Here is a 25,706-nt window from a genome sequence, read left to right as displayed (position 1 = left end):
GATTTTGTCCTGTAAGCTCTGCCTTCCCCTCTTCCAAGTATCAACCTCTATCCAGTATCTAACTGCTTTCAATCACTATCCAGCATCTTCAGGCACAGGTCTTTATATTCTGTCCAGATTAGAATTGTTATGGGTGGAAGCGTCAGTCCAGAAGCTACCAGGCCATTATGCAAAGTGGAACTTGACAGAAATCTACAAATATGTTAATACACCGTTGACAATACTGTGAAGAAATAATCGCTCTCATACATAGCTGCTGGGTTAATAAATTATTAGTGTGAACTTATGGAGGGCATTTTAGAGATAAAATTATAAACACACATAATCTTTGATCTAGCAGTTCCTCTTCTAGTCATATATCTTACTTGATAATAAGACATACTTGAACACATGCAAAATGACAGGTACAAGAATGAAGGAGCTCTCTATATTTGGGGAAAAAAAAATCCTAAAGCTATGTTAGGTCAAAAGCAAGATGCCAAACATGGTGTATAATATATGTTACCATTTGCATTAAAAGAGGGGAATATATATATACATATATATATATAAGTATATATATATTTATTTATATATAATATATAAATGCTTAACCTCATTCATAACAAAAATACAAATTAAAACTAAACTGAATATCATTTTTGATATATATATATATGCTATATATATATAGCATATATATATTTATATATATATATTTATGTTTCCTTATATGTGCATATAGAACGTCTGAAAAGGTACACTACAAAAAAGCTGTACTGGTGCTTACCTGGGGTGGAGGAGGAAAAGGAAGGTGGCTCTGATTTGGGTGGACACAGGACAAAGATAGGAGAGAGACTTTTCACTTCATATATTTTAAGAGATTTTGATTTTTCAGCAATATGAATCTATTACCCACTAAAAACTTATTTTTTTTTAAGATTTTATTTATTTGACAGAGAGAGACAGCGAGAGAGGGAACACAAGCAGGGGGAGTGGGAGAGGGAGAGAAGCAGGCTTCCCGCTGAGCAGGGAGTCCGATGTGGGGCTCAATCCCAGGACCCTGGGACCATGACCTGAGCCGAAGGCAGACGCTTAACGACTGAGCCACCCAGGCGCCCCCACTCAAAATCTTTTAAAAAGGAATTTGCAGGAGCGCCTGGGCGGCTCAGTCAGTTGAGCATCCAACTCCTGATTTCAGCTCAGGTCATGATTTCAAGGTCATGATGTTAAGCCCTGCATCAGGCTCTACGTTGAGTGTGGGGTCTGTTTCAGATTCTCTCTCCCCCTCTCCCCCTGCCCCTCCCCCTGCTCACACTCTCTCTCCCTCAAATAAAGAAATAAAATCTTTTAAAAAAGGAATCTGCAAATTAAAAGTGTATATAATGAGATGCTCCTAATTCATGCATTCACTCATTCATTCATTCAACAAACATTTACTGAGCACCTACTGTGCCGAGTGCCAGGTTAGGTGATGGAGATCTTAAGACAAACAAAATACAGTCTCTCTCCTCGTGGAGCTTAAAGTCGACTCTGAGTAGATGAACAAAATATTAGGACGTGATGCTCTGACACAGATATTCAGCAGATGCTTTGGAAGTAATTGAGTTAGGACTCTGCATTTTAGGTGGCAGAATTCCATTGCAAACTCACCTGAGCAAATGAAAGATAATTTCTTAAAAGGATATGGGGTATCTCATGGAATCTAAGACTAAAAATGCAGCCCAGCCTCAGTTCAAAAGACCTGAATACCCTCAGCAGTTTCTCCTTGTCTTATCTCTGCTCCCTTTGTGCTTTATCTTACTTTCTCTCTACCTAGCACTTTCTGATTCTTCTGAGTAGATTATATGAGAAAAAATTTATGTGTGACACACCAGTTACTCATAAGGAAACCAACCTCACTTTCTCAGTGCTAACTCCAAATTCCCAGGCAAGAACTACTTGGCTTCCGTGCCTTCTAAACTAGTCAACACTACCTCCACACTTCTTTACAGTTAAAAAGAGTTAGTGGTACCATAAATTCAATGAAAAACCAGGAAGCATTTTTAGGAGTGGGGGGATTAAGTTATGTGTATACTCTCCCAAAGCCATAAAATAATCTGAGGGGTTTCCTGATAGAACGCTTCAAATACAGGATTCTTCACCTTTTTCCTCTTACTACTTAGAAAGAAAGCATCTGGTCCTTTGAAGACCCCCGTAGATCCCTTTCACACTGAGAAAACTGTGTAAAGAGTGCTCCCTATATCTAAATGGCCACCTAGGAAATGGGGCAGGGCCCTCAAGGTTTCAGAACAAACACGTGGCCTCCCAAACAGAAGTGGGGGGGTGGACACGATTCCAGTCCCTCCTCAGACGCTGCTCTGTAAGGCAGGTGCAGGCAAAGGAAGTGGAAAGGATTTCCTCTGTGTTTCATATGCCTCCATAAAACCGGGTCTTTTCCACTTGATGCACCCTGCTGCTAAAAGAAACATGAATTTCCTACTGGTACCCCTATCATTTAAAAAAATTTTTTAAATTCCTTTTACATGTCAGTAACACTGAAAAAGCTATCATATTCACCCTTAAGGTCTTTAATTTAGGTACACACATACTACTTCTTATGAATGCAGTCACAATCTGAGATATAAACTACTGCTAGCAAGATACTAAGTACTCCTACTGACATACGGGTCAAAATTCAATATAACAAATCCATTATGAAAACAATAAAAATGTGAACCCCTGTCATGGGTTCATTTATTTTAAATCATGTTCAACTCATAATAGTTCCATGTGGTTAACAACAAAAACAAACAAATGTCAGTTCTAGAAGTGTGTGTAACACAGCTGACTACCACACTACACCCTTCTCAAAGGAGCAAGTCCAAGTTTATCCCTGTCTACAAGTCAAACGACTTTAGGGCCTAACTCCCAAGCGGCGTAAATTCAACAGGGATTATGAGAGAAGACCCTCGGGTCCCCTGCTACATAAGGCAGACAGGCATCGCCAGAACACCTACTCCATCCTCAAGGCCCACATGCTTCCAGACCCTCCAGATACGCTGACCCCTCTCTTAGCATTCTGGCCCTCCTCTCCCACCATTCTAGACCAGTGCTCTCCAAGGGAAAGATGATACAACGCACAAATGTAAGCCACACCTACATGTGTCATTTAAGATTTTTAATATTTTCTAATAGCTGCATTTAAAAAGGTAAGAGAAACAAGTGAAATCGCTTTTAATACTATATCCCAATATATCCAAAATATTCTCATCTCCACATGTGATCAGTATAAAAATTGTTAATAAGATCATCTTTTGTATGAATTCTTTGAATTCTGGTATGCATTTTACATTTGCATATACCTCAATTCAGAGTCAGCTTGCAAGTGCTCAACGGCCACCTATGTATGGCTAGCAGCTCTTGTACTGGACCACACAGTTCTAGACATTGTTCCATCAATACCAAACCCCACATTCAGTTAGATACTGTCACAAATACCTGAAGACCTACTTGAGCTTCCAAATACCATGAACCTGGCACACTCCTCACAGGAAGGCAGATACATGTCATCTGGTTAGTGGGGGGGAGGGGGTTGATCATGGGACCCCACTGCCATTTCCAGACAATATGGTTTTTCCGTCTTCCTCCAAAAACTGTCTAAACCTACTGTCTTTACTTCATTTTCTTCACCTGCATTCCTGACACCCTACAATCTGCTCTCCCCGGCTCAGAACTCTATCAGAACTGCTCCCGGAAAGACAAGCACCACTTTCTCCCTCTTAAAAAGTAACTTTCCCTTTCACCTTGCTTTCCATTCCTTACCTGCATCTTAGTGACATCAACCTCTACTAATCCACATACGGTACTTTATGATTAACAGCACTTTCAGAGATAATCCGGGAACCACTAATCTAGAATCTACGGAGCCCCTACTATCATAATTCACTTCAACTATTTACAAGAGAGGGCTAATGATAATAACAATACTTCGTGCTGCAGAACTCCACGTCCGCTTACTTCTGTTTGCTTCCCACACACAGGGTCTCGCTCGTGTTTGTGTCAAGGGTGGATGACAGGGGAGTTACCTCCAGGAAAGTGACACAGGGAAACCTATAGTCACACATACACAAAACTGACGACAGAATTAGAATCTGAAGCTCCCACTTCCCAGATCACTCTCTCTCCAACACATTTCCTACGTACACAGGCCTCTGCTCTGAAGGACTTTACACTCTAACACATACTGCTATAAAAGCAATCAAACAAGGAGGCCATCAGACCGAGGGCGTCCTCATGCCTTGGTAGCTAACTTAAGCAAACTGAAATCTAAACCAATCATTTCCTATAAATGCCTCCGAATTAAGAAGAACAATCAATCACAAACAGCCAACTGGGCTTTCCCAAATGATGCAACTACTTAAGCTACAGCCAATCAATTAAGTACCCTGCTTTGCTTCTTTGTCTTCTCTACAAAACCCCTGCCCCCTAGCTTTTGTCAGTAGAATGCTCCTAACCACTTCGAATCCATGTCTGCTCAAATAAACTCTTAAAAATTTTAATATGCCTCAGTTTATTTTTTAACAAACCTCATATACTTTCCCCTGAAACACAAATCACAGCAGGATGAGATGGCAGAAGCCTCAGTCATTAACTCAAATGAGGAGCTCCTCATAGAATGGTTCCTTTCTTTTCTGCACAATATTCTTAAACGCTGCCAGAGCTTAATTGATAAGCCATGGATTCCTAAAATCTTACTGGGATTTGGGGTCAACTACAATAACAAAAAAAGACAATTGCTTCACATTCTCCATTATATAAGTGTATGTCATTATTAAGAAAATACCCAGAAAAGGAAAAAATATGTTGCCAAAACACTGTTTTATCTCACAGATCACCCACTGGTATTCTTTAATATGTAAAAAATGTGAAAACATGTGGTTGTGGAACATCTCAAAACATTCATTTCATAGCAGGAAAGAAAAATGTCTTTGATCGAATATTAGGTATGATTAACTTTGAGCTCTGGGAATTAAAAGCCAAAGGAAAAAAAAAATCACAACTTCTTTACTGTGCTTTGTTACAATTAACAAACCCTCGTTCTTCAGATACAACAGACCCATGCAGGAAACACTGGCAAGGCAGTTGATATAACATAAAATGAGACCTTAGGCTTTACCCATTGAGAAAACTGATAATGCACCCTTATTTTGATATAGTGTATCAAAAACAGTATGATTTTAATACCTGTAGCTTACATTGTGGCATTCATCAAAATTAACATTCTAATCTTAAAACTAACTCTGCTCACAGAGGTAACAGGTGATTTTGTGGTGATGGAATAATTCTGTATTCGACTACAGTGGTAGTTACAGGAAATGATGCATGTGGTGAACTGGCATACACATGCATCATGCCAAGGTCAATTTCTTGGTTTCTACACTGTACTATCATTATGTAAAATGCAACCACTGGAGGAAATTGAGTGAAGGGTATGCAAGACCTCTGTACTATTTTAAAACCTCTTGTGAATCTATAGTGATTTCTAAATAAATAAATAAATATACTTAAAAAACAACTCTGACCATGCAGGCACATAAGAATTGTTCATTCTGAACATACAAGCTTACAATTCAATGTATCATCTGTTTTCTCCAGATTAAAAAGAAAGAACAGTGCTTACTAAAAATTACAAAACCACCAGAGATAAAGAATACAATGTTCAAACTAACATCTACTCATTCAAGGAGATGGGCAAAGCAAATAAGACAAATGACTTCATAAAAAGACAAAGGCAAAGAACAAAGGGTTTTTGCGGGTTTTCTTAAAAATGTTTACTTTCAAGTGTGCACTTGCTGAAACCTTCTAGATGGAAGTTTGGGGGAAAAAAGAAGAGTGTCTCTCAGGCGGTATGGAGGCAGCCCTGAATTTCAAGTTGGCAGACTTGTCAGAAGGCCGACAGGAGATCAGAATCCTCTCTCTCTTCTCCATCGCTATTACAATTTTCCTTTTGCCAGCTGACAGTAACAAGGAAGAGGCATCTCAGGTTCTTAAGAGCCTCACACTTTTGGAACAGAAATGGAAAGTTAATGTAAATATACGCGGCAGAAAGAAATATTCAGTGACGACAAGCAGTCACCATTCTCTCAAAAGAATACAGGATTCTGTAATCCAAAGGTATTAAATAATTATGCACAGTCTTAGATTCATCACAAGAGAGGAGTTGTCAGATGGGCTAGTCGGATCAGGAGAACCAAATTAAATGGCTTTACAATTATATTGATCTCACGGTGTTTATAGGAGAGGATATTAATGTTTTAATTCATAAACATCAATTTATTTCATATAAAAAGTCTTCATGCTTCAATATTCCGGTAAGAGATAATAGACGTGGGGCCCTGGGGTGGCTCAGCTGGTTGAGAGTCCACTCGGCTCAGATCATGATCTCAGGGTTGTGAGCCCCACATCTGCCTCTGCACTCGGCAGGGACTCGACCTGCGGATTCTCTACCTCTCCTGCCCCTCCCCCCGCTCGCAAGCACGTACATGCGCCTGCGCGCAAGCGTGCCCACTCTAAATAAATAAAATCTTTTAAAAAGAAGAGAGAGATAATAGATGTGATTTATTGATAAGTAAATGAGTCATATACGTGTGCTTACAGTTCTTGTTCCCCATGCAGTCATGCCCCTAAGTTATTCTCCAACCATTACCCACTGCGCTTCTCTACCTATCAGGCCGTGTGGCCTCCGCCAGTTCCAGTTCATCAGGGACAGCTTTCCACAGTCACTTCATTCCTCAGTGACTGGGTCTTCTACTAAATTCTTACACAGGCTGTACTACCACTTGAGACAATTTATCCAACACTGCTATTTCATTTTTTTACAAATGTGCATTGAGTCTTCTCAACTGGATTTTTAACACCTTCAAGAGCAAAAGCTGTCACTGGTATACTTTTTACCCAAAACTTTTTTAGGTTACCCTTCTTTTGGGGGGGTTGCCCTTTTTTACCCAAAACTAGCAGAGTAGACTTTCCATAATGGACATTAGTCCTGCACTGGCTTAGCCCTATCAAACTGCATCTTGGGGGATTACTATAGCATTCCAGTGTATATAAATATAAAAATAATTTTAAATAGATTCTGTAGTCTTCCATAATAACTACCTTTTCACACTCCATGTTATCAGAAAATTTGAAAACCATGTCCTAATAAAACAGTGAACAAAAAAAATAGGGTCAAAAGAAAAGCCCTGTGACGTTCTACAAGACACCTGATGGCTGACAAGAGTTACATCCAATCTTTTAGGTGTAGCTCTTCCACAGATTCAAACAACCAAGAAAGGAACATACAGTCAGTAGAATACTAAGAGAGAATGACAGAATCCTTTATTTAAAATGAGATAATCTAAGTCAATGACATCCACCTTCCTGAAAAGGGTAAAATAAACTGCCATGACTGTTTCTTGGTTACCCAACTGTCCTTCCAACTGACTACTGCATTCTTATTTAAATGTTTGCAAATCAAAGGGCACCTGAGTGGCTCAGTTGGTTGAGCATCTGCTTGGCTCAGGTCGTGATCCCAGGGTCCTGGGATTGAGCCCCACATCCAGGGGGCTCTCTGTTTAGCAAGGAGCCTGCTTCTCCCTCTCCCTCAGCCTGCCACTCCCCCTGCTTGTGCTCTCTCTCCCCCACCCCCGTCAAATAAATAAATAAAATCTTTTTTAAAAAGTTTGCAAATCAACCATGTAAAGACCTGAGTGTAATTTCTTTTAAAAATCTCCACAACATTTTTACTTTCTACAGTCTTCCAGGATCTTTCTGTTTCTCCACAGTTTCTCAAAGATATCTCTGAGAGCGTATCTGCCAATTTCTTAAGTACCCGTTTTGAAACAGTCTCCCCTAGAGCCTCCAGATGGAGCACAGCTTTGCCGACACCTTGATTTTTGCCCAAGGAGACCCATTTCAGATTTCTGACCTCCAGAACTATGACAAAAATAAATTTGTGTAGTTTTAAGCCACCAAGTTTGTGGTAATTTTTTACAGTAGCAAAAGGAAACTCATACAGTCCTAGATTCGAAAAGTCTTGGCTCAAAACTGAAAATCAAGTTCCTTGTTTTCTGCCAGTATCCTGTGTTTATTGTCCAAATTCTTGGTCTAGTTATGGATTCCATTAGTAGAGTGTCCTTCAATGCATTCCTGAACCAGTCTGCCAAGCTTGAATGTGTTTCATCCCTCAAGACACCTTTATATTCTGTTCCTTGACCAGTGACTAACTCATATGCCTATCTTTTTACTTCTAAGCTCCCACTTCTACTAGGGCCCTCCCTAGGCCTGCTCTGCTGGAAGCTTAACCTCTAACCGTCCATCCTGCCTTGCTATGGGATTCTCAGTTTCTTCACTTCCCCTGAATCCATACCCACTGCCCTAATGCTTACAAATTATTCAATAGTAAATCAAAATAAACTGGGTAAGTATAGCAGTAGTAGGCTTTTTAAGTGAAGAATGAAGAATCAATTAACATTAAATACAAAGTTTTCAAAACACTATAAATTTAAACTGTCTAGCTGCTTTAAATGAATTTAAACTTCAACATCTAGATGGACTATAAGTCAAGTATTACCTGAGCCAATGAATATAAGGTTGACCTTTGAACAACACAGGTTTGAACGGCACGGGTCCACTTACAAAGAGATTTTTTTCAATAAATACAGTACAGGACTATTATTGTATTTTCTCTTCCTTAAGATTTTCTAAAATAACATTTTCTTTTCTCTAGCTTACTTTATTGGAAGAAAACAGTATATAATACATATAACATACAAAATATGTGTTAATTGACCTTTTATGTTAGCAGTGAGGCTTCTGGTCAGCAGTAGGCTATTAGTAGTTAAGTTCTGGGGAAGTCCAAAGTTATACGTGGATTTCTGACTGCATGATAGGGGTGGAAGTGGGGAGATGGTGCCCCTAACCCCATGTTGTTCTAGGGTCAACTGCAATTTAAAAACTTTTTAGTTCGGAAAAGGTGCCATAAAACTGGATATATTTAAAATCAGCCTTAATATCCAAAGGGTGAATTGGGTAGGAAGGAAAACCCTAAAAACCAAAGACCAATTAGTTTGACAGTGATTCCTGTTTTCAAATGAGTCTATCAGCACTAAAGACAACACAGGTTCACCAAGAAGTCGTGCCAAATTAACCTAACATCTGTTTTTGAGAGGAGAACTAAGATGATTATTTAATAAGAAAAATGCTAGGTTGAGAGGATAAACTAAGTTCAACACAGTCTTCCTTACTATCCATGCGAACAGATTCAAGATGCAAAATCATCAGTAGTTTAAAGCCTTAACCTCTGCACTGTTGGTGGAAACTGAAAATGGTGCAGCCATTATGGAAAATAGTAAAGAGGTTTTTCAAAACTGAAAAATAGCACTGGCGATATGAACCAGCAATCCCACTCTTGGGGATATAATCAAAAGAATTCAAAGCAGGATCTTGCAGATGTATTAGCACACCCTTATACAGTGCAGCATTATTCACAACAGCCAAGAGGCAGAAGCAACTCAAATGTCCATCAACGTGTAAATGGGTAAACAAAATGTGTATATACTTACAACGGAATACTATGCAATCTTAAAAAAGGAATGAAATTTATCACATACTACAACCTGCATGAACCTCAAAGGCATTATGCTAAATGAAATAAGCCAGTCACAAAAGGACAAATGCTGCATGACCCCGTTTATTGCAAGAATCTAAAAGACTCAAAATGACAGAAAGAGAAAGGAGAAAGGTAGTTGCCAAGGGCTAGAAGGAAGGGAAACTGGTACTTAACAGGCATAGAGTTTCAAATCTGCAAGATGAAAAAGTTCTAGAGACGTATTGCACAACAATGTGAAGATACTCAACACTATTGAACTGTATACTTAGAAATGGTGAAGGTGGTAAATTTAACTTTATGTGTCTTTTACCACAATAAACAAAATAGTTTAAAAAAAATCTTGAACTGAACAAACAAGATGATTTGTAACAATAAATTTTAAACCTACTGATTCAAAGGCATTAATCATGTACAAGACCTTGGGAAACATGTCTTTTAAGAAAAGGTGAAGAATAAAAGGGAAAGAGGCATATTTAACTTAAGAGAAGGAAGACTAAGTGAAACCTAAAAGAGGTAAGACAGAGAAGGAAACCTAAAAGTTATTCTATGGTTAACGAGACTCAGGTTTATTCATTCATTCATTCAACAATGTTTATAGAAAATAAACAATGTGGCAGGCACTGTTCTAGGTGTTTCTGATACAACAGTGAACAGAGCAGAGATACCTGCCTTCCTGAAATTTTACATTCCAGTGGGGAGAGACACACAAACAATAAACATAATAAATGAGTGTGGTAGGCTGCGTCTAAGTGGCTCCCAATGGTCCCTGGTATTCACCCTCTCATATAATTCCTCCCCTGCGTATGGACTGGACTTAATAAACAGAACACAGTAAATGTGATGAGATACCACTTCCAAGATTTGATCGTAAAGACTGTGACGTCTGTCTCACACACTCTCTCTCCTGCTTGCTTGCTCTGGTGAAGCCAGCTGCCATCTTATGAGCTGCCCTGTGGAGAGGCCCTGTGAAGAGCCAAGAAGCTGAGGGCAACCCCAGCCAACAGCCAAAAAGCCAGGACTGAACTAAGACCCTCAATCCAAAGGCCCACAAGGACCTAAATGGTACCAACAATCACATGAATGAACTTAGAATGGATCCATCTCCAGTTAAGCCTTGAGGAGACTACAGCCCTGGCCAATACCTTGAGTTCAGCTTACCAGAGCCCCAGAAGCAGAGGGTCTATACAGATTCCTGACAAACAAAAACTATGATAATAAATGTTGTTGTTTTAAGTCACTAAATTCTGAAATGGTTATTTTATGCAGCACTATATATTAATACAACATGCTAATTATACGTATGTTAAAAACAGATGCAAATAAACGTAGAGCAAAGGTGAGGGGTTGCGAGATGCGATTTTAAAAAAGGGGTGTTATGCAGGGTGCCTGGGTGGCTCAGTCAGTTAAGCATCTGCCTTCTTCGGTTTAGGTCATGATCTCATGGTCCTGGGATCGGGCCCCAGGTGGGGCTCCCTGCTCAGCGGGGAGTCTGCTTCTCCCCCTTCCTCTGCCCTTCCCACCCCCACCCCACGCTGCTCGCGTTCTCTCTCAAATAAATAAATAAAATCTTTTAAAAAGGGGGGGTGTTACAAAGACTTGCATATGAATGTTTGTAGTAGCATTATTCGTAAGAGTCAAAAAGTGGAAACAACCCAAATATCCATCAATAGGTAAATGGAGAAACAAAATGTGGTATGTCTATACAATGGAATCATTCAGCCACAAAAAGCAAGCAGTGACACATGCTACACCATGGAAGAAGTGCAAACATATGATGGTAAGTGAAAGAAGCCAGCCACAAAAGAATACCCTTGTATGAAGAAAACCTATACAGAGAAAAAGTAGTTTAGTAGTTCCCAACTACTTTCTCTTGGGATAGAGGTAGGAAGACGATTAACCATAAATGGGCATGAGCGATCTTATCGGGATGATGGAACCATTCTCAAACTGGACTGTGGTGATGGCTGCTCAACTTGGCAAATGTATTAAAAATCACTGAATCGGACACTTAAAACAGGTGAGTTTACGGTATGTAAATTATGCCTCAAAAAAGTTGTTTAAAAAAATTGGGGGGTGTTGGGGCACCTAGGTGGCTCAGTCGGTTAAGCAACTGACTCTTGATCTCAGCTGAGGTCTTGATTTCAGGGTCGTGAGTTCAAGCACCACCCTGGGAGCCAGCATGGAGTCTCCTTAAAAAAAAAAAAATGGGGGTGTTAACACAGGCATCACAGAGAATATAACATGTGAGTAAAAACTAAAAAGGAAGGGTAGCAGCCATGAGAATATCTAGGGGAAATATGCCAAACAAGGAGAAGCTACACAGAGACCCTAGGGCAGGAGCACACCTGTGTGTCTGCAGCACAGCAAGGATGCTAGTACGGTGGAGCTGGAAAACTTTTAGACAGGACAGTAAGAGACGAAGTGAGAGAAGCAATGATGGGTGGAGGGTGGTGGTGATGGGAAGCACATAGGGCGTTTCTATGCCACTGGAGGGACTTTGGCTTTAGCACATGAGAAACAGTATATTTAAGTTCTGGGCAGAGGAGAGATGCGACCCAACTTGCGTTTGTAAGATCCTACAAAGTCAAAAAATTACAAAAAGAGATTATAAAAGGGTCCAGACAAGCTAGCTACCTCCAGAGTTACTGACCTCTCTTATCTGACTGGGAGAGAGAGACGTTCTACACCGAAAAGGAAGGGGCGCTCGTCAGTGTCTCAAATATGTGGCCTGTGTGACCTGCCTCAGAACCTCCAAGGGAGGGCGCCTGGGTGGCTCAGTTGGTTAAGCAACTGCCTTAGGCTCAGGTCATGATCCTGGAGTCCCAGGATCGAGTCCCGCATCGGGCTCCCTGCTCAGCGGGGAGTCTGCTTCTCCCTCTGACCCTCCCCCCTCTCATGTACTCTCTCTCTCTCATTCTCACTCTCTCAAAATAAGTAATAAAAAAATCTTAAAAAAAAAAAGAACCTTTAAGGGACCCTTATTATACAGGCAGGTCCCAAGGTTTCACCCCTGACTCGTGAACATCTGGGGATGCGGATAGAAGACTCCAAATTTTACAAACTTCCCCAGGTGATCATTTTGAGGAACATATTGAACCAGATGAACGTTTAAGTCCCTTCAAACTCTAAATTATGAGAAAGTACACAGGCAACTGAAACCATATTTATCTAAGGAAATGGCTGGGATTTACTACAAATGAACATCAGAAGTGATGTGAAGTGCCTTTTTTTCCCATCCTCAAAATCACCTTACCCAGTTGTTTTTCTTCCCAGCATAAATTTCCATGTTCTCTCCGTACTGCGGCTCTTCCAGTAACGTCTGGTACTCAAACATGAGGCGGGAGCTCTCCCGGAGGCGGCTGCATTGGAACTGGTGGTATTGCTGCACGAGCTCCTTCACCACAAGTAACAGACATTCAGGATTTGAAGGATTCCAGGAGGCAAGGTTCTGCAGAAGCCAAAAATAAAAGGCCAGTTAAAAAGGAATTTTCATACAAATCCAGTATCACATGAACACAGCGACATAGAGGGAAAGAGTTATGAAAATCTAAGAGGAACAGATTACTCTTAATTAGCAATAAATGCAGAACTGAAGTTAGAAGCAGCTTTTGAGCTTGGTGACTTTGCCTGCCTTCTACAAATCCTGGCAGAAAATCAAGGCGGAATTCCATCATGAGGAGACAGAAACAGGAAAGTGTAGAGCAGGGCAGTGATAAAACAAGAAACCTAGATATCCTAGAAGACCATCACTTTAGCCCTAGAAGACTTAATTTCCTTCTTATTCTTTTATAATTTTAATTTTTGTCAATCTGCACATAAATCCAGCATTATATGCTAATATCATTCAACCCAGATCCCCAGACCATCTGCATCTGTAATACCAGATATAAATAAATGCTCTGTAAACACTGGAGCCCCACAGAAATATAAGCACACCGGTGATGGTTTGGCCTGGAAATGATAGGAATGGAGTAGAAGAGGGAAAATCAATCAGGAAATGCAAGCTTCAGAGAGAGGAAGGAAATGGCCGTGACAGCTTATGAGCAAGAAAGGAGCTGGGAACGGGGTAAGATCTGGTCAACAGACAGTCATTGTGAAGCTCACATTCATTCATTCAACAATAGCTATCAAATGCCTATTATTAAGCATCAGCCACCGTTCTAGGCAGTAAAGAAAATAAGCCAAGCCCTTGCTCTCCAGGAACTTACATTTTAGTGGGCCAAAATAAACAACAAACAATGAAATAGATCAGTAGATGGTAATAAATGCTACTGAGCACCATACAGCATGCATCCCGGAAGCCTAGGGAAGGGAGTGGTTCAAGGAGAAAGAGGTGATCAGCTGTGTGAAATGGTGTTAACAAGGTGAGTTAAGGAAGCCTGAGAGCTGACCACTGGGCCCAGTGACACACCCATGAATAGCATCCTCAGCTGGTGCTCTTTGGTAACGTAAAACGTGACTGTCAAGCGTTGAAGAAAGGATACGTAGAAAGTGCACATAGTTAGGCCAGACAATTCAAACTGGCAACTAGTGGGGAGTGTGGGGTCAAGGGAAAGTTCTGCTCAGATGTTTGTCGTCTGCTGGAATGTCCATGTAGAGAAGGGGGTGGGGAATAAGGTGGGGGTGGGAGGCAGAATAGCAGGAGGAAAGAAAGCAAATAGGTAGACAGGGATGGGATCTCCAAAAGGGCTGGCTTTAGAAATGAGCGCAGAGTCCATCCATAGGAATGGGAGGAAAAGCCAAGTAAATGAGTGTTAAGTGCAGGCAGGTTGTTCCGTGAGGTGACAGGAGCATGTGGTCCGGAGAGCTTCTCTTTTCTCCTTGAAACAGGAAGGAAGGTCATCAAATGGGAGTCAGGAAGAAGGAAAGGATATTGGAAGTTGGAGAAGAAAGTATGAAATAGTCACTTAGAAGAGTCATTTAGTAGAATAAATGGACTGGAGAAATGTAGGAGGAATTCCAGACAGCACTAAAAGCCCCACTGAGGTTAGAGGGATGGTTTTTAAGTGAGACCAATGAGCATAAATTTCATTGCCTGGGTGCAAATGCGAAGTGAGAGGAATTTGGATTTAACAAAGCTTGGGACTTTGCCAGAAAAGCACAACAGAAAGAGAGGCAAAGATCTTAGAGGGTTTGCAAAAGAATGATTATAATTATGGACCATGGACGTTAAGCCAGGAAAAAGACAAGCAAGTTTAAGGGAGGTGAGAATTTGTGAAAGGGTGGCAGAACCAATGGTCCTGAGTTTGGTGGATCATTAGGTATTATTACATGGGGAAAGACTTACTAATAGGGAAAATACATAACCTTGAACTAGGGCTGCTGCAAATTCAAGGACAGTGAATAGAGTAAGAATGACAAAGGTAATAAAAGCCTGGTAGGCTAATGCTCATTAGGGTGAGGTTTGCTCCTCCAATTAGGTCAATCAGTAGGTGTCCAGCAGTAACAGGGCCAGTGCTACTGGCTAAATAAAAAGACTAATGGATTTGATAACTAACAGATAACATACTAACAGATAACTACTAAAAAGAATGAATTGGAAAGATGGGAGGTGTGGTCAGAGAACATGACGGTTACAACCGAGGGAGCAGAGGTGGTCTGTAACTGGGACTGACAAGGTGTGGAGTACCACCAAAAGCTTGCCTGGCTCAGAAGAATCATTTATATGCATATTAAATCATTTAAGTAGAGAATTTTAGGGAAAAGGGAATGACAATTTCCTTGGTAGCAGCACTGAAGAGCAAGGAGAACACCTACATACCTCTAGGCACAATGGTATAAGGGGTGTGAGAGAGAAATCAGCTCCAATTTATTGGAGAACATGGAGGGAAAGGCGGAACCTCCAGGCAGAAAGTCAGACTCCAGAGTAGTGGTTACCAGTCTTTGCAATGGAATCACCTAGAGAGCTTTAAAAATACTAATACTTGGGCCCTACCCTCCACCTCCTGATTTTGGTTCAATTGGGTTAATCTGAGGTCCCTCTCCGAGGTCCTGGGTATTGGGGTGTTTGTTTTAAATTCAAGCTCCTAGGTGATTCAAATGCACAGCAAAGGTTGAGAACCATGGACTTGGAGGAAAAAGGATTACAGAAAAGGTTGTGGATACAGGGTATCTGTGGATATAGGACTCTACTGATAAGAGTTGACAGTGTTAATACCCCAAAACACCCAATCTCTAGAAAGCTAGAAATTTAGCATCAGTAAAGGAGAACACGTTACACTACCAATGCTCAACAGGTGATAATTATACAGCTTGCCAAATGCTATATAAATTCTAAGAACTTTTCATATATTCAAGTTAATCCATATCACAACCTTATAGAGTATATTAGTACACTTTATAGATGAGGCAAAAAGTAGTTCAATATCTTGTTCAGAGCTATTAAACAATCAAGTTGAGTTTTAAACTTAAGCAATTTGGCTCCAAGTCCCTGCTTAAGCACTACACCAAAGGTTCTTACACATTTTGGTCTTGGATACCTTTTACACTCTTTTAAAAAAAAGTACTGAGAACACCAAAAAGCTTCTGTGTAGATGAATTATAGGGATTAAATTTACTATATAGAAAATGAAAACCGAGAGATTTTAAAAATATTTATTAATTCATTTTAAAATAACAAACCTACTACATATTAACATAGAAATATTTTTAATGGAATCATTAGGATTTCCAAAAGAAATAGAGCATGGCATTGTTTTACATTCTTGCAAATCTTTTTAATGTCTGGCTTAATAAAAGAGCTGAATTCTCATATCTGCTTTTACGCTCAGTTTTGCAATATGTTGCTTTGGCTGAAGGATATGAAAAAAAATCCAGCCTCACTCAAATATGTACTTTAAAAAGAGAGGAATATTTTAATAGCCTTGTCAAATAATTCTAGATATATTCTTCTTGGATACTATACCAAAACTCAACAAGTGGAAGTTTCTTAAAGGTTAGCTGCAGGGGCACCTGGGTGGCTCAGTTGTTGAGCGTCTGCCTTCGGCTCAGGTCATGATCCCAGAGTCCTGGGATCTAGCCCCGCATCGGGCTCCCTGCTCGGCAGGGAAGCCTGCTTCCCCCTCTCCCACTCTCTCTACTTGTGTTCCTTCTCTCACTGTGTCTCTCTCTGTCAAATAAATAAAATCTTCAAGAAAATTTTTTAAAAAATAAAGGTTAGCTGCAATGTGGAAGCATTTCATATTCTTACATTAAATTCCATTCATCTATCCTGCACTTTAAATATATCTTCTACTCAGTGCATGATTTTGTACCATCATGCATTTGGTCATTTAGAAAATACTGATTCACAGAGTTATGCAGATCTTCCAAACATTGACACATTTCATTTATATAGTACCACATAATCACATTCATTAATATCATAACTAATAATCTCACCAGAAAAGTCTTCTATCAAAAGAAAACAAACAAAAGGTTTTTAAAAATGCATCCTTTAAAAGGACAGCAATTATTCTGATCTACTACGTAGTTTGATTTACAGGCACCAAATGACAATGGGGAAATCATGAAATAGGTCTTAAGGGATGTTCAAATAAAGATTTGATGAACAGAGGAAAAAAGTAAGCTCTTGAGCATCGTACAGTGAATGAAAGACAGCCCTAGCTATGAATTGATTTGATAAGAAGAGTACAAAAGTCCTCACTGGCAAACCTCTTGACCTCAAGATTCTGAAAATTCCTTTTGAGCTACTCAAGACCACAAAGTATCAATAGGATATAACAACAAGGGGGCGCCTGAGTGACTCAGTCTTTTGAGCGTCTGCCTTCAGCTCAGGTCATGATCCCAGGGTCCTGGGATCGAGCCCCGCCCCACGTTGGGCTCCCTGCTGGGGGGGCGGGGGAGTCTGCTTTTCTCACTCCCTCTGCCCCTCCCCATGCTTGGTCTCTCTTGATTTCTCTCTCTCTGAAATAAATAAATAAAATCTTAAAAAAAAAAGGATATAAAACACAGTACAGAACTTAAAATGATCATTATGTAACTTGTTTTGCATTTCCTTCAGAGATCATCACTAAACATTAATAGGAAAAATATACAATCTTTCATTTCTTCATCAAGTAGTTGAGTCCCTGTTCTAGGACAAAAAGAAAAAAGTTTAGTTGCCTCAACTTGTACTTTTTTAATTCTATCATTTCTCTTTAGCTGTTTGGCAAGTTACCAGCCTATATCCCTCAATAAAACTATATATATATATATATATATATATATATATATGTATGTATGTATATATATATATATATAAATTTGGCAAACATCTCTTACCAATTTGAATTCATTTCAAGTAATTCAACCTAATTGTTAAATATGTAAAGATATGCCAACAAGTCCCTTTCCATTGAAATACAATCTCTCAGTACATGGAAATACATTTGACCTCTTTAGCCATTCAGCACATACTTCACTGGGAAATGACTTAGCCAAAAGCATCCCCATCAGGGGTACAGACAGGCTCAACAAAATAAAAATCCCCCCACTATTGCTACATGACCACTTTCACTTACGTAATTTGTGGTTTGAGCCACTTTGTTTAGAAGGGGAGAACAAAGAAGATATTACAAGATTATGATCACATCCTAAGACTAGGACATATTTTTTAAATGGTCTAACAAGGCAGATGTTGGAGCTTTCCACTCTCCTGGGTAGAGACAATGTCCAAAGTTTCTTCAGGGAACTGTGCAAGCCAGGACAGAGTGGGAACCGGGGGTGGGGGGGGCGCTGTGTGTGTATGTGTGTGTGTGTGTGTAGCTCAAGGTATAAATTAAGAAGCCTCTTTAGAAAAAAGAGAAAAATAAGTATTTCCCCATATTACTAATATGTATATAAATAATATATGTGTGTATATATGTATTGTGTGTGTGTATATATATACACACACATATATATGTGTGTATATATATATACTATACTAAGTTCTATTCTACTTATTTTTTGGTCATGCATTAAAGAAGAAATCTGAAATGAGGATGGCCACAAAGAGTAAGCATAGGACACATACTACCAAAGAAAAGAGAACAGAAAAGAGATTTCATGGGGCGCGTAGGTGGCTCAGTCGGTTAAGCGTCTGCTTTTGGCTCAGGTCATGATCCCAGAGTTCTGGGATTGAGCCCCGCGTCGGGCTCCCTGCTCGGCAGGGAGCCTGCTTCTCCCTCTGCCTGCTGCTCCCCCTGCTTGTGAGCTCTCCCTCCCTCCCCCTCTCTCTCTGACAAATAAATAAAATCTTAAAAAAAAGATTTCAAAAATGAGGAACGAAACACACATTAGAAGCAAGTGATAAAACCCAATAAAAGTGACTAAACAAAAGCAGAAGAGTTAACTACTGCCATGAAACTTTCCTCACCCTCACTAAACACTGATGAAGCAGTTCAGGGAGGTGTCACGTCAGTGCGTTCTAAAGACTGGTTAACTAGAGCGGGTGAAGAGCTCTGTTGATATTCAAGTGTGGATAAGTGACAGTATAGACTATAAATCTGCCACCCCTCTCTTCAGCTCACTGAAGTATCAGTTTCTAGCCAAACGACTGGCATCTGCCTCTCTACAGCCAGGACGCATCTCACACCCGGCATTAATTCAGGACCCCCTACATCGGCTCCGCTGCCGAAGCTGCCTGTTCCTGGGACCATCACCCTTCCCACATTTCTCTCTCATCAACATGCTCCACCACACATGTATACTCCCAAATCAATGGCCCCATAACCTTGAACGCACCCAACCAATCCTCAGCTCCGTGTCAGCTTCTGTATGTCAGAAACATAGTGAGGAATACTGTTTTCAGAGGCCTAGCTCACCCCCAATTCACAGCTCACTTGCTAAAAATATGGCTTCTGAGCCATACTGAGGCAAATGTAGACACACACAAGGACATCAATCCAGGAGAGAATCGGGAAACAATGTACTAAGTTCATATCTTTGGGGAAATAAAGGAGGAAAATAAGCAAATTAGCAAATGAGCCCTGGGACCCATCACTGCCTAATAAGGGAGGGAAAAGAAATCTAAGGGGAAAAAATTTTCTTTAACAAAAACAAATCTTGTAACAAAAATTTTCCATTAATAAAAGGAATTATTTGACACTTCATACAACAAAATTTTGCACTGTCTGGCATTCAGATAAAATAGAAATCAAAACGGATTAACAGTACATGAAAAGCATGCAACCTTACTAATAAAGAAATTAATTTCTCTGGTTTCTTCTTTTTCGTAAACGAACTTTTTGTGGAGGAAATAATATATACATGGTAAAAGAAACAGCATTTTTCCAACAGCATAAAAGAGCATCAAGAACAAAAGTCTCCCTCACAACTTATATTAGATCCCCCATTCCCCAAGACTACTCTTATCACCCAGAAAGAGCTACGCTAGGACTGTGTAAGGTGCCAACGTCTGACTCTTCTTGGGTATTCCTAGATCACCTCTAGCTTTGCTCACTCTGCACCTTCTCCCCCACTCTTTGAAGCTACATACCCTGGCTCCCATGGTTCGACCAGCCTCCCTTGAACCGGGTGTTAATTTGAACTCAGTAGCCTGACTTTTACTCCAAGATAGGGCCTGGGCCCCACAAATTGTCTCTTGCTCTCATGGGACTCATGATCTAGCCAGCTCCTCACTTTTCAAGCAAATAGCTAATGCTGGGAAGGATGCAATTTAATGGACACTTTTACACATGAGAGTGAAAATTGATACAAGCCGTTTATATATTTTTTTCAAGAATCACAAAAATGTTCATTCTCAAAACCTCTTAGAAGTCCTATTTGAGAATCTAAGAAAAAAGCAAAAATAAGGGGGGGAAGCACCATAGACAAAAAATGTACAGTCATTTAAAATAACATAAAATTGCAAATAACCTAAATGCCCAATAATAAGAAATAGTTAAAAAACTGTTATGGTCACTCAAAGGAATAATAAGCAGCCAGTATGTTTACAAACACTGGGCAATAGCATAGAAAATACTATTAAATACTGGCAAAATATTATATGAAGACAAATATAAAACTGCATATACATTATGACCTTAACTTTGATTATCCCCATCCCTTCCTAAGTTCCTACACCAAAAAACATATATACATTAAAAAATTACTAGAAGAAATGTTAACAACTGATTTCTATAGCTAGGAGCTATTTAGGAGCGTTCTCTTTTCCTTCTTCCTAATGTTCTAGATTTTCCACATTTTCTAATTGTATTGTTATACATATGTATGTATATATGTGCACATACATAACACACGAATGTACTTTCATAATGGAAAACTATAAATTTTTAAAAATAGAATAGCATACTTCAAGTATTTCATTCCAAACTGTGTTTCAATCTCAAAGTTTAAGAAATTCCACTTCCCATTTATATATTTTATAAGGTCAGACTTCAATTGTCTCTTTTTATCAACTCAGAGTTACCCAGTTCCATAGCCTTTTGGAGAACAAATCTTGCATCACTTAACCCTAAATAAATATGCTTTAAGGAACCTTGAACTGTTTCTTAAATTCCAAACCTCAAAGAACATTTCCAGAAAGCTACTGCAATATGCTATCATGTAATGGCAACAGTTGTAGGAATTTATTATGCTTCTCTCAACCAAAACTCCTTTGTGTTACATTTCTCTGAATGGAAGTCTTAGGAAATGACCGATGACATTTTACATTTCTAACAGAACTGTAACTGGACAGCATGAATTTTTTAAATGTCACTTCAACTAGGAAATATAAAAGATAAAAATGAATTTGCTAACTGACCTATTTGTAAGAGGACCAAGCATTATCAAAAATGAATATCCACACTGTACGTTATAACTCCTCTAACATATCACCTAAAATAATTTAAATGAAATTATTTTAAACTTTTTTTTATACTTTCTTAAAATACAGCAACTCCTTAAAGTACAGTTAACATAACATGAAATGTAAGGGTAGGTGACAGGGAAGCTGAGTTAAGACAAGCTAACTTTGGGACTTCTCAGAGCAAGTCTACTCCCACTTCCATATAACTACCCTCCACACATTTACAGTCATGCAGCTAACAAAAAAGACAACACTCCTGATCATATCCCTTATTGTTAACTTGTGGTTAATGTGTTGGGATTTTATTTTTGAGAAAATTCAACTGTTAAGAAAAAATGGCATGCGTGGGAAGGGAGAGTCCACCACAGTTGCATTCTGTTCCACTAAAGTGTGTAGGATAGTCACAGAAATAAATATTGGTAAGGCAAAAAAATTAAATAGGGTCATTTTGTAATCCTCAGGGGCTTTATTTTCAAATACTCTAATAATTATCTTCATCCTTATAAGCAGGGCCTAGTGAGTTTGAGATCTGAGATTGTTGCCATGATGTTTGAAGTTGTTAATTACCGTCTTTGAAAGCTCACTGGGTTCTGGGAAGCACAGAAGCTAATTGGAAAGATACAAATCTCTGACATCGAAATGTATAGGTAAGGAGACAACCAATATAAGGCCATTTCTGGAATCAATATGGGCTTATAAAGGTATTCCTAGAAGGAGTTAGATTAAATCTTCACACCTACTTGGGAACTGTGTCTGACAAATAAATTGAACGTACTCTGGTGAAATGTGGTGATTTGCTGCCTGTGTTCAATGGCTACTGAGGGAGCCAAGTGTAATCTGGGTAGAAGGCACTCCAGACCTCTTAAATCCTGCTTTCACCAGAACACCTCTGCCATTCTGTTTTTTATTTGGTTTGGTTTAGCTTTGGCTTTGGTTTTATTGAACTTTTACCTAAGATGTCATCGGGAAAAAAATTCTACTGGAAAAATGGGTCTTGTCTAATACATAGTGAACACTTCAGTGAAATCTTACGCTCCTCTGCCCTTCCTGTTTGTGACCATCTTCATCTTGGTACCAGAAGCCCTGATAAGAGGAATCCAAAAATGACCTAGAGGACCTACAAGCAGATGTGCTGAAGAAATGCATTTTCTCTAGTTTAAGACCTTAGCCCCAAGTCACCAATTAGTCCCCAAGTACACAGCTCATGCTTAGAGTGAAAGAGATTTGTCACCTTAAATCATACATATCCTGACAATAAGCAAAATGGAATTGGCATCTTCTCAAAAAATCTAGTCTATTTGGGCCAGCCATGGAAGCTTCTGACTGATTTCTCCCCCAGCTTACTCTTAGAGCTCTCCAAGGTTCTGACCTGCCTCCCAACCAAAAACCAACTTCCCTGATTTTTGTTGTGGTTGTTGTTGTTAACTTTTTGTGACCTAGGATCTTTCTGAAAGGACTTTGTATTGACCTGAAGGATAAAATACAGCAGTCCATTCCGTGGCTTACAATCAATAAAGTCTCCTGGCTACTAATGGTAAAGTGACCCAGATTATATGTCAGTACAGAACACGACAATTACCTATCCTTGAGAAGGACAAAGGTAATGTCCTGAACAAAATCCACAATTAACCTTAGTAGCTGAAAGACCACTTTCCCACATGATTTTCCCAGTGATAGAACTGACAGACTTGTAATAGAAAAAAGGCAAAACAAGGGATCTTAAATCTGAACTTTTTGAGATGCCATTCAATAGGCAGCCTCACCCACAGCTGCTAGATAAGCAAAGCTTCCAATTAACAGAGGGGATGTGGGGAATTTTCAAATATCTACAGAGGGATGACCCACTGGTGCATCACACAAGAATTTTTCTATCATCCCAATTTTGTGCTAGGGTGTCAGAATCATTGGAACTGGTTTACTTTGCTTATTTAGTTTCTTCCATAGGTAAACATGCTTTTAATCTAGAATGTACAAAAACAGCTAAAACTATACCTTTGGTTCCATTTAGAAAATTTAAAAAATTGCGGTATCCCGGGGCACCTGGGTGGCTCAGTTGGGTTGAGCGACTGCCTTCGGCTCAGGTCATGATTTTAGAGTTCCGGGATCGAGTCCCGCATTGGGCTCCCTGCTCTGCAGGGGAGTCTGCTTCTCCCTCTGACCCTCCCCCCCTCATGCTCTCTTGCTCTCATTCTCTCTCTCAAATAAATAAAATCTTTAAAAAAAAATTGTAGTATCCCTTCTTGCCCATCAGAAGTTACTGTAACATTACCTTTCAGTTCTCCTTAAAAGGTGACCAGCGTGCAGCCCCACATCATGTTGAACTGCCATTTCAAATAGGTCCCTATTTGAAGGTCAGCCGGAGCATTTCTAAGTTCTGTTTCTTTCTTTGGAACTAGGGGTAGATAGATGATAGGACACAAGGGCTGGAGGGAGCAGGGAGGGAAGGAATCTCAAGCCACATCCCTTTGTCCAGCCTTTCTTGTTTATGAAGAAGAAGAGAGCAGAGCAGATTCCTTTCTATCTTGGAAACCCCTCAGACGCAACGGGGTTGAAAAGAAGGGAGAGTACCCTCCACAGAACCTTTACTAGCCTTTCTTCTCTCAATGGTATAACCACTTAAAGTATGACATGGATAGAAGGACTAAGACGGGGAACACCAACATCACTGAATAGAAGCACTTTGGAGGATGCGGACTTGAATAATAACTAAATCCATTCTAGCTCCTCTATAAGATATTGTCTATATCCACACAACTTTAAAGTGCTATATTTTCAATATAAAATCAAATCTGTTTGGGGCCAAAATGCTCAAGTTTTATACCTCCTGTTCATCCGAAAAGTACGAATAAGTAATATGAACTTCAATTTTGTAAAAAATGCCAGTGTAGGCTAAAATTTAATTAATAAGTCCTAAGCATTAAAAATCCTTTTGTGTGGCCAATAAAGTGTTTTAAAGACCATAAATTTTAAATTCCTTTAAGCTGAGCACACATCCAGCTCACCAAGACCCCATTAATTACCAAAAAAAAAAAAAAAAACTCAAAAAACAGAAAAACCCTTTGAGGCCCAAATTTGTTGTGTGACTAAAATGAATATTGCTATTTATCTGAGTCACTAATGCCACACACCTTTTCGATCTTTGCTACTCAGATTCTAAGAATAAAAGGCAACACTGCAATAGCAGAAAGAAAATTGGCAGATATAATTTCTAACTTAATTCAAATTGTTTTTCCTGGGGATGTATTTAAATTGTCCAGGTTGCTCGAATATCATCCAGGGATGTGATTTTGAAGGAGACAGCTTGCTACTGGTTTTCCTGGCTGTACTACAAGAAACAACAGTGTGAGCTTATTTTAAGTTAATGTGTGCTTCTGTGTTTCTTTACAAGAAATTAACTGCAATCATTTAGTTAAAGCAAACACTTCGTTAGGGTTTCGTTTTTCATTAGAAAATGTCTTCAGGAGTCTTTTAAACTTAGAGGGTTACAAATCCCAACTTCTACCCATAGATTTTGAGCTTGGAGCGAATTATTTACAGCACAGTGAAAGATCACTCAAGCTTAGTGACCCTTTGTGGCACTAAGTGTTTTTTAGCCATAGGTGAGTCACAACATCTTAAGAGGAGTCCTACCCATTCTACTGAATCAAAACAGTAATTCTTTGCCTGCCTCAGCGAGGACCAGACCTCAGGGTAAATTCTCATTTCTTTCCAACTAGGTAATCACAAGGAGACCCATAGGAATGGGCAGCATGGAACAAGACAGAACAAAGAGCTTCAACCAAGTGATTTTTAACTAGAGAAACACCTGCAGGCTCTGGCACCTGGTCTCTGACCCCTGCCCTAGACGATTTCCCTAGCTAGACTTGGCCTCTGGGCTACAATGATTTTTATTATACAACTGCTTCTCCTGACCTTAGCTGAGCTCCTTGGACTGAATTCGACTTGTGGACTTGACAGATCCTCCTCCTCTTAGTCAAAACCCCAGTCTTGGCCTTCCTGGCCAGTGGTCTTAAAGTCACCTGTAGCTTAGTAACACAATTTGTGTGTAAATGATGAGGGGAAACATCAGCTAAAAAGGAGGCTACCCCAAGCTATTTCTGTTAGTCCAGCCATAAGCAGCTATAAGAAAAAAAGCAATGCAAAGTAACACCAACTAAATGAAAAGATATCCACAAAATATAATATATGGGGTAGTAGAAGCTTTCAGTGTCTTTATCCTTTTCCCTAAAAACTCTACCTCCTAGCCCCAGGTCCATATAACATCATTGTTCTAAATCCACATGTAGTAGCCATCTATTGTTTGATGTCCAACATCCATTT

At 39.6% G+C, this 25,706-nt stretch overlaps 1 protein-coding gene across 1 annotated transcript in view; it reads right to left on the bottom strand.

Moving 5' to 3' along the window:
• The window catches only part of BABAM2 (BRISC and BRCA1 A complex member 2), a 393,748-nt gene that overhangs the window by 261,275 nt on the left and 106,767 nt on the right, over window positions 1–25,706 (bottom strand). The window contains exon 5 of the mRNA XM_028099423.1: window positions 12,867–13,061. Within this exon, the coding sequence (XP_027955224.1) occupies window positions 12,867–13,061 (195 nt within the window). The remainder of the gene's footprint in view (window positions 1–12,866; window positions 13,062–25,706) is intronic.

Source organism: Eumetopias jubatus, unplaced genomic scaffold, assembly GCF_037043125.1.
Source record: "Eumetopias jubatus isolate StellerSeaLion01/CBP00866 unplaced genomic scaffold, mEumJub1_p1.0 scaffold_9, whole genome shotgun sequence".
In the NCBI taxonomy this organism is placed as follows: Eukaryota; Metazoa; Chordata; class Mammalia; order Carnivora; family Otariidae; genus Eumetopias; species Eumetopias jubatus.
The sequence above is the reverse complement of the archived record's forward strand: the minus strand, read 5'-3'. Positions and strand labels throughout refer to the sequence as shown.